The following is a 20118-nucleotide window of genomic DNA, read 5'->3' as shown; positions in this document are numbered from 1 at the left end:
CAGCTGTATCCTATTCACTGTGCAGCAGTGATTTTAATCTGCAGCACAGACCCAGGCAGGGCAGTGGTCCCCTCCCAGCTCCCCTTGCCTATTGTAGGGAAATTTCCCCCTCAAATTATTTCTCTGTTCTTGCAGCCAGAGAGAGAAGGCATCTTCCATATCAACCCTGCTCCATCATAACCACCATCACAAGGGAGAAGTCCTCAAGAAGGGGGACAACGTGGCCTTCAGGCAAAACAATTCCGTTAGGAGGTTGAAGGACACATCACTAAACATGAGAAAGCTGGAGCCAGCTCTCTTGCATCCCTGCCCTGGGCTGGACCAGCAGTTGGAGGCATAAGAGGACATGAAGATGCTTCAACTAGATAATCTTTAACTTTCCAACCAACCATTCTATGGTTCTGTGCTGATTAAAGGATGGCTGGGTTGGATGGAACAGGTTGCCCAGTGAGGTGTGTGCTCCCTCCCTAGAGGTGTTCAAGGCCAGGCTGGATGGGGCTTTGAGTAACCTGGTCTAGAGAGAGGTGTCCCTGTCTACAGCAGGGTTTTAGAACTAGATGATCTTCAAGGTCCTTCCAACCCAAACCATTCTGTGATTCTATGACTTGTCTTTCTGCCTTCCTTCATCTCCTTCCCAAAAAACAAAGCAGAAGTCTTCCATTCCCACCACGGCACCTCCTCGTAGCATCTGTAATCACTGATGCAGATGCACATTAGGAAGATGCGTGCCATCCTGATGGTACATTCAGGATAGAATACACTGAATAGGGGCAGGTCACCTCTGACAGCACAAGGCAGGCACCATCACTTGTAATTCCCTCTTTGTGCTCTTCTTCGTGCCAACAGAGAGAAGGGATGTGTCTGCTGGTACAGGATGAACCTCAGCCCTTATCTCAAGAGGTTCCATGGGGAAATACAACAAAATCCTCTATTGTTATGCAGGAAACACATCTTTCAATAGCTTTCGGCACCAAACCTGTCCCTGGGACCTTCCCTGTCTGCTGCTGACATCCCCTCTGACCTCGAGGACGGCGCTTCCTCCCCATCTCTCCACGTTGCAGTGAAGTTTTGGAGCATCAGGAGGGCAGCAATGCCCAGCCCTGGGCTACAGAAGACAGCATGCACAAAGCCTCTGGGCCCTACGCTGGGTCAGGGCAGAAGCAGCTCCCAGGCTGACAAGATAAAGAGTTAAAGCAAAGCAAAAGCTTCGGAAGAAAAACGGTAATGTAATAAATCAGAGATTAGAAGGCAGGAAGGTGTGCTATATAGAGGAATCAAAGTCCGGAACAGGATGTATATAAAGCAAATATTGAACTAACTTTGATAACACAGAAAAATAGAAGATTTTTGGTGGGGTTAACTGAAGGCTCAATTTTAACTATTATAAATTTCCTGTTTTACTCGTGTCGGGTGGTTTTACAGTGATCTATACAATACATTGTGTGCCTAATGATTTCCTAGCCATGAATGGGTCACTCAGATTTTACTTTCCATGCTCTTTTTTTTTTTTCTTTTCTTTTCTGTCTGTCCTGAAGCAATAATGCTATTGAAATCCTCCAGGCCTTGCCCATTGGGTGTTTTCTTTCCTACCAAGACATCAAACTAGCAAGAAGGTTTATTTTAAGCGAATTCAATAGAAGGGATCACACAAGCACCTTGTTGGAGGCGTACAATGGGAGCCGAACCCAGGGCTATTCAATTAACAAGTGTTCCATTTTCATGCAATTCCTGTTGTGAATTCATTACTTTAATTAGGCTGGCAAATTGCGAAGCCAATACGGCACCATTTGTCTGCAGACACGTAGGCTAAGAAATTCCACATCACACAAACACAGAATTGCCTGGATTGGAAGGGACCTCAAGGATCATGAAGCTCCAACTCCCCACCACATGCTGGGGCACCAACTCCACATTTAATACCAGACCAGGCTGCTCAGGGCCCCATCCAACCTGGCCTTGAACACCTCCAGGAATGAGACACCCACAACCTCTTTGGGCAGCCTGTTCCTAAAGCTCAGCTTCTTGCACCCATACCGTTAGGCAACACAAGCTTTGGCTTGGCTCTGCCTGCAGATGCCATCAGATGGGATGATGCAACTGAAAAGGAACTCTGCAGGGCACACCTAACAACAGGTGTTAGAGAAGGGGTGTTCTTTGGCCTTTGGTAAATATTCAGAAAACTGATGGCAAAAGGAACAGAGTTGTTCTCCATGAGCACTGCTGGCTCATCACAACTCAAAGCGTATTACTTATGGCCAACATTTTCTGAAAGTTTCCAGCTAAATACTCTTGGGATAAGAAAAAGCTGTTTTCCCTAACTTTTGCCCATGGAAAAGTAATTCTATAAGATGGAGCATCCCAGGACTACCACCTCTTTTATAAACCTAATAAGATGATGATTTTTACACTTTAACAATCAATCGCAAACTGATTTCAGATTCTTAGTTCCACTTGAGAAGTGACACCAGTAAACCCATAAGCTGAGGCTGTAGATTCCCCTACTCAAGCATCGAAGGCATGGTGGAAACCCTCCTTGCTACTTGGTCAGCACTAAGATAACAACACAATCATAGAATGGGTTGGGTTGGAAGGGACCCTAAGGATCATCAAGCTCCACAGGCAGGGCTCCTAACCTCCATATCTGGTTTTAGACCAAGTTCTAGCCCAAGGGCTTGATTTAAGAATGCATGTCCCCATTAAAAACAGGGCCACAACACTCTTGGGAAAGCTAACGTAAATGATTTTGTGCAGCCTGTGCAGAAAAAGGCAGGCAAGGTGGGACTGTTCATTTGTCCCCGTTCGTTGCAGAGGAGTTGGACCAGATGACCTTTAAGGATCCCTTCCAACTCAAATGATTCTATGATAGCCCTCTTAATAGCAGCCTGATTTTAGACAACAGAAGCCAAGGATGCAGTGTCAAGATCAGTTACGAGCACAAGGAGCAGGATTTAGCTCTTGCATTTGGGTATGTGCAACTATCAACTTACGGTAAAGCAGAGCTGGTTGAAGGAATGAGACAGCAAGCGTGAAGTCAGTTAACATCCCTCCTCCAACTCATCATTAGAAGTCCATGTAAGAAGGTCTAAAAGAGCAGCTTAAAAAATAAAAACACAGAACAATTTTGTTAAATGTTCAGATTTTTGTTGAATATGAACTTGTCACCTTTCTCATCTTCTATATTCCTCTTAACTTTACCAGCTTAGAAAAGTAATAAATTAAAAGTAAAGGGGGGTTGGATGATCGATGATCTCTGGAGGTCCCTTCCAACCCCTACAATTCTGTGATTCAATTCTGTAATACATTTTTAAAGGAAACTTCAACAATCAGCAATCCAAGGTGAGGAAATAACGAGCATAATTGAAGGAGCCAACCAGACAGCAGATGGATACTGTTTATTGGTTCTTTCCATCACATCTGAGTTACAGGTGTAAAAGTCACACAAACTGCAGGTATAAACATGTAAAACAATACAAAAATAAATGGAAAGGTCATTTCATATTTACCGAATCAAGTTGTGTAATAAATACAATAGGCAAAAAAAGCTTCACTCACACCATTCAGTTTAACTGAAGTTACAGTAGTGTTTGAAAAGACAAGTTTTTAACTTAACGCTGCAAATATTAAAGCATTGAGAACTAGTATCAAAGTGAATTTTGGCACGTTGTAAAGTGAGAAGTGTTACATCAGCGTCGGACTCGTGTAAAAACGAAGCAATTTCTCACTAGCTTTCTGAGGTACGTTTTTAAACAATCTAAAATTAGATCAGCAATGTAGTTCTAACAGCTCACAGTTCACAATTCACTATACTAGTTACAATTTTTCCCTTTTAAGAATACCAACGTATTCCAGAGCTTAAATCTGTGCAAATTCTGAAAAAAATTTCAATTAAAAAACAGTAATAATTAAAATAAAAAAAAAAAAAAGCAACTTAGTAGGGAACTTCTACACGCAACTTTAGTCCTCCCTGCAATCAGTCTCGTGAATTGCAAAGCATAACACCAGGCTAACAGCACATTGCATGGCTTCGTATCAAACACTGCCCAAGTTGCAGACGTTCCTCTCCTAAGTTGGTCACATTTTTTTCTCCCTATAACTTCAGTAACTTCTGATCACACTCATTCTCCGTGAGGGGGAAGAAAAACAAACAACACATCACCACCACGAGCTGCTAACATGAAGGTCAGCAAAGCATGTAAACCCCTTGAGGACTCTCAGCATTTCTTTCCCATCTCAGAAATGCCTGGACACAAAGTTACTGTTACCATATTGGTTTGTTTTTGTTTCTCTTTTTTTTTTTCCCTAAAATACAGTAAAAGATAATGGAACAGTGTTTAATGGCACTTTTTCTGTATCCAAACATTTGTGGTTTAGAAACGGTGCTTTTTGTATTCTATTTTAGTTTTACAGTAGCTAAAAAGTTTTCAAAACTAGATCCTTAGGAGTAACTCCATCCTTACCCCGACTCCAAAAGAGTGAGGAAACCACATTTCCAGCTTATAAACATCTCTGATCAGAGTACAAAAGTTATGCTTTTCTAAAAAACAAAACAAGAAAGAAAAGTGCTGCTGACTGTTACAAATAACCCCCAAATAATCAGCAACTGCTAGCAGCAGCATCAGGCGTTTACACCTCTGAGTCCTCAAAGAGCTTCCTTTTAAACAGTATTTGTGCTAATATTCTTCACTAGGTTAAATTTTAAGTCCTTTCACCAAAACTGTTTTTCTCTTTAAAAAAAAAAACCAAAGAGGTTGCAAGCAATGCAACCCACGATGTCCATTTATTTTAGGCTTTGGGCATAAATGGCATCATCTGCAAGGCACTGCTCTGTTTCAAGGATACCTCTGTCACAGTTTCACTGTTTCAGTAATTTTTCAGTTTTGAAGTCACAGTTAAAAGCTAAAAGAAAAAAAAAATTAATAATAATAAATTGAGGTAATCGAATCATTTCAATACCAAAATATCATCATTGAAATAGTACCAGTATGGTGAAAGGTCTTCCTAATACACAGCTATCCTCACATAGCATGCAGTACGGTATATCTGTATACTAGGCCTTCGTTCTGAGCTCTTCTGAGCTGGTTTTTGAAGAACACCTCCATGTGCACACGCTGCACACTCATTTCACTTGAGTTCACGGGGCATTTTTTGTTTGTGACAGATTGCTCCAGGCCCATCAGCCCCATATGAACCCCCGTGTTCAAGCGCTGCACAAATCGGGGCTCTTAAAAAGAGTTCAGCAGAGCAAAGCAAGCTACAGCATCTTCATCTATGGTTCAATCAATTGCACTTAAACCTACACGGTTGCTGACTTACAGCCATTCAGCCCCCGTTGCTTCTTCTGACGTGGCGCCGTCATTCCGCTATCCTAGATATATGGCTTTGCAGGTTAGATAACTGGTACTGAAAAGGAGCACGCCGGGTTTACGCTAAGTTGGCTGGCAAAGAATCCGACCTTACGAATCTTTCTAATGCCCCTTTTATTGCAGTGTTAGCTCCAGAATTCTGTTCCCTCCTAACCCTGGTCTGATACGTCGCTTTGTGCTGCCAACTGCACTTAGTTCTGTAAACACCTGCTGGCTCCCTACATCCACTGCTAGCTACATTTCTCTACCAGGCACTACAGTATATTAAGACTAAACCCATAGCCATGCATAGATAAACTCACGAGCCTTATCACGATGCTCTATACCTGTAATAGGGTTACCCAGAAAGCCTAGATACACAACTATAGCTGGCTTTCACCGGCCTTAACAGGATACAAGTCGTTTATAAAGCCTCATGGTGTGCAAAGAAAAAGAATTCTTACGTTCAGACGACTTCTTAAACCTAGGAGGAAAGCTAGAACGAAACCTTATCAACATCTATATCCCAGTCTGCAGCACCTGGAATTCCACACCTGCACCATGGGACCACCACAGAGCAGGCATGGAGCCAGCTAGTAGCAACTCACACTGAAACCTCGCCAATGAAGTGTTTCAGGTTCTGATAGGCTTCTTGAAGTTTTGGCCATGTCAGATTCCAAAGGTAAAAAATAAATTTCATAAGCCACGTGCAGCCATAGGTTTTCATGGCGAGAGATAAATCTCATTTTTCTCCCATGGAAAGAAGCTGGGTTAGGTATAGGTATTTCCTGTAAGAGATCATTCAATTTCTTACCATATTGTATATAACTGACCCTAAGACAGAACTATTTCTAAGGACCTGGAATGTCTTCACTTGACTAAATTCTGAATGCACAGCATGCTATGATAACCTGCTCATTCAATAAGCTTCAATAATGATGTTCAAGTAGCTTGCTAGGGTACCACATATTGATATTCCTACAATGAGCTGTGAGGCTTCGCTTCAAGTTGCACCAAATTCAGTTAAAGGACACATCGCCCAGGTTCCCATTACAGAACCCTTTGGTGACTGTAAATGTCTGGGTGCATCAGTTCAGTGTTACAGTGTGCAAAGCTTCCCAAATTCTTTCCTACTTCAAGTACACCTTTTGATATTTATTTTTTTTTACCTTTGGAAACAAGAAGAGCAATTCTTTAGCTAAAGAATCCTGGCTTTTCATGCTCTCCTCCTTTGCTTGCTCTGCTTAGTCTTTACTACTCAAGTAGGAATCGTTTAAGCAACAGCAAGTTGTACATTCTAGAAAACACGACATCAATTGCTAGAACAGCACTGGAAAGGAAGAGGTATCTCCACCTGTCTCTCCTTTCACCTTGAAATGTACAAACATCTTTTCTTTAAATAGTCAAAATTTTGACCGCAGATTCAGACCGTGCAGAAGGTTTTGTAAGACACCCTTGGGAGCAGAGCAGAGGTTTGCGTGTCCCCCCATTTCTCGCTTTAGGAACACCCTTACAGCAGCAGGATTGAGAACTCCTCAGAGCTTTTGACGTCCCCCCATTTCTCGCTTTGGGAACATCCCCCCAATCCCACATAACTGAAGTATACCACTGCTCTTCAGTGCCCATGGGCAACATGGTTCAAGGGACATCCAAGAGATTAAAGCAGATTGATTCTCTGCACTTTGGACCAATTCCACACTTACATTCTGACCTGCTAGGAAATACAGCTTTCTTTTTTTTCTTTTTGTCTTCTTTTCAAGACATTTCCACTACTAGCCAGAGATTCCAGGTGATGCTTTTTACAGTCTGGAATTAAGGTGAAGTGGAAGCAAACCTGACAGTACAAACAGCTAAGCAGTTACCATAGTAAAAATGCCAACCTTACAGGAATGATCTTAGTTTCAAAAGGAGTGCAGAAAACTGATATTTCACTTAATTTTCTAGTTAACCAGCAAGGACAACAGCATTTTTGGTTACTGACAATAAGTGGTCTAGAAGTCCACAGAATACACGTGCTTATGTCTTCTGCTCAAAGAGATCATGATACTCTTGCTCTTCTAGTTCTCTGTTGTACTTCTCTATCTCCCTGTTGGCTTCTTCCAAGTAATCGTTCATGAATTGGTCCATTACTGATTTTGAAAAGCTAAGGAAAATAAGAACATTTGTGCCAACGGTGTTTGTTACAAAAGAACAGATTGGAAGGATCTGCCAGTTTAGGGACACTGACTGAAAATAAATCCAATGCAATACTTTCCAGGAGTCCCACAGTCAGACCCAACCACAGCTACTCTTCATTAATGCAGAATAAAGGAGCTTCCCATGAGAAAGAAAACATGACAGCAGAATTACAGCAGGTTTGCAGATGTTGACAGCTACTTTAGTAAGTGAAAGTCAATAATCAGCCCAACACAGACCTGCCAGAAGTGCCTGCACAAACACCATCTCCTTCCCAACCCCTGGATCCTGGTGGTGTAAAGGTTGAGTGAAGAGTGGAGCTGAAGTTCACTGTTACCTCATTTTCTGCCAGTGTTACATAGCCAGAAGTCTGCTGATAGAAAATGTAACCTTGTCTCATAGGAACATAGACATATCTGTTCTTAATCCCAAACAGAAGCCACTCATGTTTTTGTGATGTTTACCTCAGTTAAAGTGAGGTCAATAGGGAATTTAAGACCACTGTAAGACTGAAATTTCAGTGATAAAACGAAGGCAAATAAAACAACAATAGAGATGCAGAGAAACAAGAAGAATAGAAATACACTGGAAGATGAGTATTACTACGGAGTTTCTTGCCAGAGACAAGAATACAGTCAGGTTTAAATAAAAATTAAAAAAGAAAGAAAATCAATATGGTTCTAGAAAGAAAACCAGAAGACTCTGCTTTGGCTCTAGCTCTTTTTGTAACTGATATCAAACAATACCAGTAAGGACAAAGCATTTGCAAACAAACATGTATCACCATTAGATAAGTGCATCGTACTGATTCATAAGCTGAAGTACTTTTAAAATAAGATTTTAAATGTTCAAACGAGTTTAAAAAGTGATTACAGAAAATGCATCACTGCACATGGGTCATATTTCTGCTTTGCATCCAGAGAAGGCTCTGGGGAGGCTTCATTGTGCCCTTCCAATGCTTGATGGGAGAGTATAAACAGGAGGGGGAACGGCTGTTTACAAGGGTGGATGGTGATAGGACAAGGGGGAATGGTTTTAAACTGAGACAGGGGAGGTTTAGGTTGGATATTAGGAGGAAGTTTTTCACCCAGAGGGTGGTGAGGCACTGGAACAGGTTGCCCAAGGAGGCTGTGGATGCCCCATCCCTGCAGGCATCCAAGGCCAGGCTGGATGTGGCTCTGGGCAGCCTGGTCTGCTGGTTGGTGACCTGCACATAGCAGGGGGTTGGGACTGGATGAGCATTGTGCTCCTTTGCAACCCAGGCCATTCTGTGATTCCACAATTTGAATGCCAGCTTCACCACAAAGACACAGGCAAAGCAAGAATGATACCACAGCAAAACAAACCAACCTGATTGCTTTTACTTTGGTGCAAAAATGTCCATTTGGAAATGTCATCAGCTGCAGCCAAGAATTAAGCAACACTGCACAACTAATTGGTTTGAGAAACATTTTTTTGACAAGCTGGGGTCCACGAATCATCCATTGCACATGATCACATGCAGCAATTTAGGGGATTGGGTTGTTTCGGTTCTACTTTGCTTCCCAGATTGTACCTCCAAAGAAAAAAAGAAGGTGTTTTAAAAAGTTTTAAGTGGCAAGTATCTGTAAACAAACTGGCTCTCCAGTGCATCACCTGCTTTGGCAGCCTACAAGTCAGATCTGCAGTCCGTAGCCTTCCTACCTAATCCTTCACCAAAAAATGCATTTTAAAGGATACATGGATGGTAATCCATTTTGTCACCAAAAAAGTTCACAAACTGTGTGCCATTGTAAAAATAACCAGCTGGAAGCGGATCCAAGTGGCGTTTCACCTAAAGTAAGAAAGAATATACTGCATATTAAACACTTACACGTGAAAATTGCTTAGATACAGACCTAACAAGCTTAAACAGAGAGGAAAAATTCCTTCTTCAGCAGCCAGGCAAGGAGTTACAGCACCTGGCTAAAAAGTAGCACTCTGAAAAGGCAGTATGAGAAATGATATTTACACAAAGGGAATTCAGTACAGCAACACTCATCACAGCCATGCCAAACTTTTAGAACTCCAACTCCAGAGATAGCACTTACATCCCAAAGATAGTTGATAAAGGCAGGATAAGGCTTTTGGATCCTAATTTGGACATGATAATCTGTACAATACAGTGCAGGAAGAAAAGGTGGGTAAAGCAGACCATTACATCCTATAGTTTCCCCCACTTTTCAGGGCTTACTGAGATAAATGCCTATACAACACCAAGATTTATCTCTCAATTCCCTCCTGGACAGACTCATCTATGTTCTGAGTATACAAAGAGACAGTAAATGCTATAATTTAGTGTTCAGCACACTTGTTATGGCAGATATGGGAGGTGCTCTATCCTACAAATGGATACTTGAGAAAAATCACCTGTTATTAATTGCTTCTACTTACGTGAATGTTTTTTATTTCCTGAAGGGTGAGCATTCCTCTGGTTTTCAGGGCTTTCCTCTGAGGTTTCTGTATAAAGGATTAGACCCCAGTTATACACCTTCTGTACAACAACGTGCCATTACAGTTCAGCTACATTAGAAAAACAGCAAAGTACTTCCTTGAAAATGCAGATTAACTCATGCTTGAGACACGCAATTCATTTTAAGTTCCAAGCTTTAAGAAGATTAAAACAGTATTTCAGAGAGTGCTCTCTTATGTGGAAAAAAAATCTGTCTCCATATATTACCTGTGTGATATATGCAGAGCACGAGATATCATTACAGAAAATGCATACCTCCTTGAAGTAACCTGCAGGAAACTTATTTCCCTTCCCACACAGTGTTCTTGAGATACTATGCAAATCCTAACCCATTAAAAAAAAGTAATTAGGAGCATCTTTAATTAAGACGTTCCAAAATGGCATCATAAAAGGGCAGAGTTGGAACTACAGATTCAGGATCCAGCTGAAGTACTAAAATAAACTATGTGTATGGTTCAACAATTTCCCAAGACCTTCACCTTCAGTCTGACAAAACTGCTGGTACTACTTGGCTTTGCAGGAGAAAACTTCTCATCCCACACTCCTGGTCAGGCTGTGCCTCTGTCTGAGAAGTTAGAAAGAGACCACTGCTGCAAAATGTGCTTCCAAAGCTTCTTATGGCACATACCCCATTCCCTACCTGTGTTGTGTATGTACACTAACTATGCAGGATCACAAATGCACACACATTTAGTGTGCATAGCTGTACACTAAAATATAGCAAGAACAAATGAAAAAGCTAGACCCTCTGTTTTAGTGCATTATTTGCCAAGGAGGTTTAATTTAAGGACTCAAAACATGTTTTCAGCATCGTTCAGCTACTCCAAGATTTATTTCATACTACATTTTAGCTTTGGGCAATCACATCTCAGCTTAATCATCTCGTGTTTATTCTGGAAATACTCCATTTACTCAAGTGTTCAAAAGCAGATCAATCCATGAATATGCTATAGCAGTTATTAAAACAACAAGCATTTGCAAACTATTAGTCCTCTCTTTGAAATACAACTTGCACTCTGGAATGCTAATAACACCTTGGCAGAAGAGAAAGGAGATTAATGAAAAGGTTTCATCAAGACACTCAGATTTCACCTTTCATTGTTTAGAAATACCAAACAGGTCACGCTGAATAGAAGTAAACATGCCCACGAACCTGTTTTGCAGTTTCTCTGAGCCAGTCTTTTATATCCTCTTCCTTAAGGGAGCAGCCAATGAACACAAGGAAGTACTCCTGTTGACCGCTGCAATCTCTGCTATCATTTCTTGAATCAGGAGGAGTTGGCCCCTCTGGAACAGGCACAAGGCTTAGCGAGTTGGATGACGTGTTGTGACAAACCTCAATCACTTTGTCAGAATCTATTGAGGAGAAGACAGAAGAAAAAGGCGCCTCGATAACTTGCTCCTCTAATTTAACACCAATGCATTGGTGTGTTTCCAAATACAACAGCATGCAATACAACCCTAAAACACTGCAGAAGTAATATCTTGCCCTTACCTGAAAACTTAACTTTGCCCATGATGTGATATATGTTTCCAGAAAAGGGACTTGGCTTGAGCAGTGACTTAATTGCTGTTAGAAATGGAGGACAAACACGTTATGTCACTTCTTGCTCTTCTCCCTGGCGCAGTTTCTCATCAGTCCTATGCTACAGGTCTCTAATCCACATCCTAATGCTTCAGGGGGAAAAGCTGCAGTGTCCCCCCAGAGCTCCCACTACAGAACATTTCTACACGTTCAACTCTCCTCTATGGGGTAGGTGGGAAATAATGTGTTCAAGCATAGTGAACGCTTACAGTGCGTGTGGAAAGCAAAGAGGTGCTCCTTAACACTGCTTTGCTATGGAAAGAAGGAAGGGCATGGTTATACATCTGGTCTAGGAGCCTAACATGCAGCTGAGCCTATTTTCTAGTAACTACAAATAACTGTTGGGCACAAATAATAGAAATTGATCCTCTCTTACAAACTGCAGTTCCATACCAATAAATGAATGTGAATTTAAAATAAAAAGCGAAACACATGAAGATAACTGTCTCAGCCTTTAGACTTCACATCTTTATCTGAACAAAACCATGGGTCAGTTTTCTAGGGCAGATGCTAAAGGTCATTTACTGTACTTCAAGGAAGGAAAGCTGCATATTCAATTAAAAGTTTGCTTCAGCAGTAATTAAAGTGCTACGTCAGTGTCTTCCTTTCCTTCTGCTCCTCAGCCTTTTAAAGTTGGATTTAAGTCAAGTCAGTCAAAGTTCACTTGTACCTTTACATTTGGTCACAAATCGTGTTTTTTCCAGAGGACGGCTAAACCACACACAGATCTGAACCATGGGAGGAAAGACAGACCCAGCTCCATATTTACCTTCATACCTTGAGACAAAAGGAACAGATTTCAAGAATAAAAACACACACATCTGTGCTTTTCGCCTAGCAAATCTCTTAAAAAGAACCTTCATTATTTCACTACAGGTGGCTTTTCCTCATTGCAAGAAAAACACCAGGGGTTTTTTTCCTACAAAGAAATCCATGTAAGGCACTGGAACAGGTTGCCCAGAGATGTGGTTGATGCCCAATCCCTGGAGACACTCAAGGCCAGGCTGGATCAGGCCCTGGGCAGCCTGATGTAGTCATGGTTTCCCTGTTCATTGCAGGGGAGTTGGACTGATGGCCCTCACAGGTTCTTCCCAACTCTAAGGGTTCTATGATTCTACGAAAGGGTGATATGAAGCCTGAGATTGTTCAAAGTGCTTAGCAATCATTCTGATGTTCTTCTGCTACTAGTTTTTTTCCCCTTACATGCTATCTACTTACTGTTCTCGTGTACTATCAAATACATTAATCGTTATCTAAAGGTTTTCTCTCTTTTCTTTGGTCACCATGCAATTTGCACACTCCCAGCCTTGTGCCAATCCACTTTAGGAACCCCACTCATTCCAGATTTTGAGTAAGAATTATGAACAAAGAATATACACGTGTATAAAGGACTGGCAAGGCAAAGCACATAAATCATACTTCCAAAGCTATCAACATTACTAGGAAAACAGTCAGCCAGGAGTTCTAACAGCTGACAAGTTTACATTTCCTGCCAAATAGGTGTAGCAGATAACTACAACAAGATGTGCAAAGCACCCCAAATAATGAAAACTATCACTGTGAATTAAAAGCAAAGCTTGGTACAACTTATTATTGAGCCCTCAAGCCTTTGCCAAGACTGTCAATAAAGTTGCAGCTTTTCCTTTTTTTTTTTTTTAAATAAATAATTGTTCTGCTAATAGCAAGTTCATTCCAGTAAGGCTGAATAGCTGTCAGAATGAAATTACTCTCATCATTATTGGCCTCACCCATCCCAAGCCTTCCCAGCTTATTCCCAGAGGGTACTTTTCTATTCTTCTTAAAAGCAACAGTAATCTGCCATTGATTTAAATGGTGTCCAGAAAGGATCCTGTTCCCCTTAAAAGGACAGCAGTTGTGTATCTGCTATGAATACTCATCAACTCTCTTTCAAAAATGATTTACAAAGCTATTTTCTGTTCCAAATGAGTAGTCTTAAAAAGAGTATAAATTAAGTTAGAGAGACTTTTTAATCTTCAAGTTAATTAGAAAAATAGTTTTAATATTTCTCAGTCTAGATACTTGCCAGCCAGGATACATTAAATATCGAGCTCTAATCTTCTGAGGATTTGAGAAACTGCTTTCTGAGAGAATTAATTCAATATCTTCATTCCTACAGAGGGATAAAGACGAACATTTTTAATTTATGACCTCAATAAAACGGACACTATCTGTATTCTGCTCAAATAAAACAGAATATTTTAGCCACAGTAAATTAGAGTATCTTCCCACCAGTGTGACAGTGACAGTGAGATAAATCACACTCTACAAGCAAAAACATACATTTCCTAATCTCTATATTTATACAACCATAAAAGTAAGGGTAAGGTGCCTTTTGCATTAGAAGCAATTAAGAAAAATAGGCATCTAAGTTACCAGAGTAAAACAAGAGGATACAAGCTTCTAAAGGCATGTGTCCCATCTGCCAAGAGTGACAAACGGTGGATGGTGATTAACATTACCTCGTTACAATCCCATTTTCTGCCAGGATGAATGAAACAGCAGGATTTGCTGCTCGGATGAGGCTCTGCAGTTGCACAAGGAGCGGATGCCTCTGCTCTGTAGCATGACTTGTGAAAACCACATTACTCACCAGCCCTGTGTAAGGAAATCAGAAGACAGTATACACAAGTCAGGTGCACAGCAGTGACTAAGAAATGGTTAAGAGATTTAACAGCCATTACTCTCTTATTCTCCCTCTACCTTACCGCATGAAAGTTACTGAGGAAAACAAACAAACTCACAAGCAAGGAAACATCTCTCTCTTGCCTGCCCGAAGGAACCCAGAAGCCCATCTAACTTCACACTGGAACAGTGAACAACCATCACACACAGAATTATAAACTATTTTGCTGCAACACTGAGGGCGGTCAGCTCAGAAGCCCATTTAACACAACTGTAAGCATGAGGGGATGGCACCTCCTGAAGGAGAGGATTCTTTTCAGTCACTGCAATGACTCAAAGAAGAGCTCTGATAATCTTGTGTTTCAGTGAAAACAATCTTACAAAACAGCCTTAAAAAATTAGCCTACCAAACACCAGGGGTTGGCCTCTTCTCCCAATTAACTAGAGATAGGATAAGAAGCGATGGCCTTAAGTTGTGCCATGGGAAGTTCAGGTTGGATTTTAGAAAACATTTCTTCTCTGAAAGAGTGGTCAGGCACTGGCACAGCTGCCCAGAGATTGGTGGGGTCACTGTCCATGGAGGTGACAAGAGTGAAGAAGTGTCACAGAGGGTCATGGGCAGTGGGCACGGTTGGGGTTGGACTCGGTCATCTCTTTTCCAACCTTAAAGATTCTGCTAATACCAATCATCAAAGACGACTTGACTAATGAGGCAGAAATACTCAAGGATTTATCATCCAACTAATTTCAGTGTTCCAGGATCTCTACTTCACAATTACGTTGAGGCAGTGTTACACCAGAATGAATTTCAGGCCAGCAAATTTCTTCAGCTCCAGCTTTTTCAGGTATCCCTGGGATGTCAGTAATTGTCCACAATGTAGAAGAAATGCTATTCCTTTGCTCAAAAACGTGCGTGTGCAGCTTGAATCAAACACTTCCCTCTAAGTGCAGGTATAGCATGAGGCAGCCCAGTAAACTCTTCAACTACCCATGAATGTTTGAACCTGGACACATTCCACCTTATCACCATTAAAACAGAACACGTAATGAAGTTCACCTCGTCATCTGCAGCCTGAAGTTATTCCTATAGAATAGTCTATAGAAGTGATAGAAGTCTTGAGAGTGCACTTATCCTGGCAGTGGTTTCCTTGCACAGAAATCTGGAGTTGAACTCAATAATCCTTGTGGGCCCCTTCCAGCTCAAGATCTTCCATGTCTCTGTGGTTCTATGGATTTCTATGCCAACCATACTAGTTACCATTATGCCATATGCTCCCATTAACTGTTACTTGCATCACTGACCTTTCCAAGCTAAGATTTTAATAACATATGCCAACTACCACCATTAGTACTTCTGTTTCTTAATCCTCCACAGAATTTTCCACTCCAATTTCAGAAACATCTATAATCTTCTGCACTACACAGTTCCCTTGAGAGAGACTAGGGAAAAGAACAGCAAGCACATTTAGGAATTTAAGTCACATAAATGCTTGAAATTACTACGTAGATCATGCAATTAAGATGAAAATTATGAATCAGCTCATCACCAACCACCACAATGTGGGTGTGCTAAATGCAGTATGGTTTTGTTTTTTTTTTTTTCCCCTTTTAGCATCTTCGAAATTGATACTGATTTAAAAGCAAAGCTTAATTAAAATGCTAGTTACACTTTCTGTGAGGTTGGGACAATAAACAGTCTGTGTCATAAGTGCTATGGAGAATATCTTACAATTAGAATAGCTGTGCCTGGGAGAGAAAAGGTAATCGTTAGCATCTAAGCTGGCAAAGCCTGAAGATTCAAGGAACAAAATATCCAGCAAATCCAAGAACTGGAGAAATCTCATCCTATCCTTCTCACTCACACTCTTCTCCACCCGCTTCCATTGCTTGTCTCTAAAGCAGACAGCTCTAAGGTGCTGGCTGTCATTCCTGTTGTAAGCTCCCACACAGCCTTGCAGGAAACAAAATCTGTGGAACTTGCAGGTTTCAGCTGCACACACCTATGGATATAACTTGGAGGCTTCCTGTGTTAACTGGCAATGGTCAACAACACTGCGTTGATGGACAGGTGGTGCAACCCCAGACTGTTTGAAGCAGCCCACACAGCTTTATTACTGATCATTTTGGTCTTTTCTGTTTGAACTGTCACTGCCATCTGTATTTCTTGCCTGTAGCCACGTGTATCTTTTCTTTATGCTTGTACAACACCCAGTGCAATGCTGCTTCGGCCCATAAGTGCTGCAGTAACACTAACACTACTGGGGTGCAGAAGACAAAAAGGTGAGGACGAGCATCTCCCAGTGAAGGTCTTGTTGAGCATTGCTCCTGTTGAGCCAGCAGCCAAGTCTCTGAGCTGTGCATAAAGCTGGATCTTGCATTCCCTCTCGCTCTTCCTTACTCCTCTGCAGTGACACATCTATAGTGTTTGCATTTCCACAACCTACAATACTCCCGATTTTTCAGCAGGGGTGCTGGAAATAAAAGCTTTGTTCATTCCAAGCCACTTCACATTTATTCTACTATAAATGTGATCACAGGATGGCTTGGGTTGGATGGGATCCCAAGGGATCAAGTTCCAACCCTCCTGCCACAGGCAGGGCCACCAACCTCCAGACCTGGTGCAGATCAGGCTGCCCAGGGCCCAATTTTATATGTGTGTCACACTCTCAAACTTTCCAGACATCTCAGTTCAAAGCAGTTTTCCTCCTAAAACTTTTTAGACAAAGATTTGCTTTGAATGAACTGATCTCTAGGCTATCTGATGCCACGTTTTCTATCTGCCAACTAGATGACAAAACCTTGCAACATGCAGAAACAATTTGCTGCCAAAAGAACATTTTTCTAAGTCTCAGTACTTCTTCTCTTCAGCACTGGGTTCATAGGGAAAATTAGCTATTCTTGTTCTAAGCATTTCTTTTTATTTTAATTTTTAAATTGCTAAACTAACAAATGAGAACAAAGCACTGATCTATGTAATTGCACCTACATACTTTCCAATCTGCTCATGACTTCATTCTTTTGAGTTTCATTTTTTGGGGGGGGGCTCCCTTCACACACACAAATAAAAAGTGGCATAATTCTGGCAGCAAATCAGAGCAGTACAGAGTCTGAACAGCCACAAGAAGAGAACGCAGCAGAATCTTGCTTTGACAACTGCATTTAAAACAAAAACATAGTCATGGAGTTGAGACAAGATCAGAAAGTCACGCCATGGTAACAGTGGTCTGAATGTGTCTTCAAATCCCCACTGTTCCTGGTTTATCTGATTTCAGGCTGCTTAAAATAAAGATTACTTGACCTGTGAAGGTGCTACTGCTATTGCAAATTAAAACTACTTGATGGTAGGTCAGGAAGCCCACTGACACTAATAAGTGCCCTAGGTTCCAAGTCTGACAAAGAAAATGATGCAGTAAACGTTTCATTTCAAGAGTCAGGACATAAAACTGAATACACAGGTAAGAAACAGCTCTTTTGCAGGTGTGCTTGTCTACTGCAATGTCAAATGAAACTCAAAAGGATCCCCCATATGGTATGAAGAACTGGTTATGGGAAAGAAGCTACCTAGCTCACTCTTAGCTTTTTAAAACAGGAGGAATGGAAGGAGAGCTCCATTTCCTCATACTTAGCCATAGAAAAGATGGGTAAGTATGAGGAAGCAGAGCTCTCCTTTCAAACCCCATCCATTTGGCAGCTAGATTAGCAACGCATAACGAGTTACAGCAGCTTCAAGGAAACAGTTTGACTTATGGCCTTCAGAAATCCATTCTCCAGGAGAGAACAGTTGGAATGCATCAACGTACAGGTTATTATATCTTCTCCATGCACCTACATAGAGAGAAATTGTCACTTCTGCACAGATGGTTCTTACTGAAAGAGCTCATCACCACCTCTGACTGCATGCATTTGCAGTGTATTTATCCGGCCTCACTACTGACTACTGGCTCAGCTACTTGTTCTGCATAGCTTACAGTCAAGAGCAATGACACATACCTTGTGAGCACTGGTCCAAGAACTTGGGAAAAAGCAGCCTGCAATATAAGAACAAAAGTTTACATATAGGCAGTTGGTATTACTTCTGCATGTCCAAATGAATGGAAGCATTTGAATCAAAGGGACACTGACAGCTGGGGTCTTACCACTCAACCCACTGTCATGTTGCCCTTCCCATATCTATACGTAGGGATGTTCCAGTTATGCTAGCATTTTGAAGAGCTCTTCCCCCAGAACTTGCTGAAAAGCAAGTTGCCACCATGCAACCTATTCTGTATTCCAGGAACTCAGAAAGAAATTGAAGTAATATTGAAGTCTGTTTAAAAAAAAAACAAACAACAAAAACAGGAATTGTGTTCAGCTTGCCCTAAAGAATTGTGCCTTCTGAATACAGGAGGGAATTCCTTCTGAGAAGATATTACATAATGCTTTCTGACCATTTTAGGCCACATCTGCTATTGTATCAGACAAGTGGCGATTATTTTTATTAACATTTTCCCACAGAGAAATGCTGTGAACAGGAGACAGTACCTTATCTGTTTGTATTTAGCAACCTATCCCCTGTCTTGGCTTGCTGTTCAACGCTTTACCCTAGCAAATGAAAGAATCAAATCTCCAGAGCCATAAGCTTTCTGGGGCCAGGAAAGGATTTTGCTCCTCTTGACTGCAAAAGTTGTAAGTCAAACATCAAAAAATCACTCTTTTTGACACTCATGGTGAAACTGTCAAAGTTTTCCAACTGAAAGATTTGTCATTGGCAGTCCGTGGCTCATTTGTAAGCTCTTATCAGCACAAACTTCAAAGTGAGACATAAATAGTCTACAGCCTAGGCTAAGCCTCTTCCTTCAATTGCTACTGCACTCCAGTAGGCAAACAATGTTAGTCAAAGGCTTGCAGGCTATTGCTGCTATAAATACCACACTCAGTGCCATGACCACAAAACACTGAGGGAAGGAATTGGTCTCTACTATAACTTGGAAAAGAACAAGTTTGAAGAGCAACTCCAGCATCCATTCACCAACATTTTATGTAGTTCCTATAGCTTACAATCTTGGCTATGAAAATCCCAAAAAGCAGCAAGGTAACACGTATTATTGGCTAGTGTAAAGCACAGAAGTTAATGGTTCATGTTTTGAGAACCACACTATTTTAAAATGTTACCTATTTGGCTTTCTAATGGATTTATTTACCTGACTCTGGGGTAATCCAGGATATCAGATTTTTTAATACTTGCAATGCTTTTGCCTCTCTGCTTTGCCATTCTTTTTCACTACGTTTGACTGCTTTCCTTACGTTCCATGCTTTAAATACAGGAAATCTTCATTTAACGTTCCAAAACAGTGATAAAAACAATAACCCCAAATGAGATGTGTACCCCACTTACACAACACTCACAAGAAAAAGAATGACTACAAAAAAAAAAGAACAAACACAAAGCAGGACAACTATCCAGATTCAACAAAATATTATTCACATTACACATTATTGGAGGAGTATGCTAATGCCTCGTTCATCCTTCCACACAATAAAGTTCTATTAATATTGTGTATAATTACACACCTAGTCCAAATCAAATTTCATTATTATGAACCCAATGCTGAAAGTTCATCCAAGACCAACCACCTAAATCACCTAACAGTTCTGAGGGATTTAAGACAGTTATGGCATTTAGCCATCACACAGCCTGTTATCATAACAGTGACCCCAAACTCATAAATAACCCATTCTCAGACTGCTAAAAATATTCTGTAGTATACCTGTGCTCTATATAGCAGCTCAGTGGCTCAACACAAGTATTAACTGCCCCAATGATGAAAGAAGACTTCACATCTGGGTCAGGATGAGTTTGTAGAGCCTGCACAACATCAATAACATCAGTATATCTGTAAGAG

At 41.1% G+C, this 20118-nt stretch overlaps 1 protein-coding gene across 1 annotated transcript in view; it reads right to left on the bottom strand.

Moving 5' to 3' along the window:
- Positions 1–3377: 3377 nt before the first annotated feature.
- The window catches only part of DNAAF9 (dynein axonemal assembly factor 9), a 67288-nt gene continuing 50547 nt past the window's right edge, over positions 3378–20118 (bottom strand). Inside the window, exons 28-37 of the mRNA XM_042812081.1 lie at positions 19984–20109; positions 18227–18264; positions 14074–14209; positions 13638–13724; positions 12264–12370; positions 11504–11578; positions 11162–11364; positions 9930–9995; positions 9237–9330; positions 3378–7471 (exon numbers count right to left, since the gene is read on the bottom strand). Of these exons, the coding sequence (XP_042668015.1) occupies positions 7359–7471; positions 9237–9330; positions 9930–9995; positions 11162–11364; positions 11504–11578; positions 12264–12370; positions 13638–13724; positions 14074–14209; positions 18227–18264; positions 19984–20109 (1045 nt within the window). The 3' untranslated portion in view covers positions 3378–7358. The remainder of the gene's footprint in view (positions 7472–9236; positions 9331–9929; positions 9996–11161; positions 11365–11503; positions 11579–12263; positions 12371–13637; positions 13725–14073; positions 14210–18226; positions 18265–19983; positions 20110–20118) is intronic.

Source organism: Centrocercus urophasianus, unplaced genomic scaffold, assembly GCF_019232065.1.
Source record: "Centrocercus urophasianus isolate 14NV4802_14NV808 unplaced genomic scaffold, USGS_Curo_1.0 seq_13, whole genome shotgun sequence".
In the NCBI taxonomy this organism is placed as follows: domain Eukaryota; kingdom Metazoa; phylum Chordata; class Aves; order Galliformes; family Phasianidae; genus Centrocercus; species Centrocercus urophasianus.
This window is presented reverse-complemented; position numbering and strand designations above follow the sequence as displayed.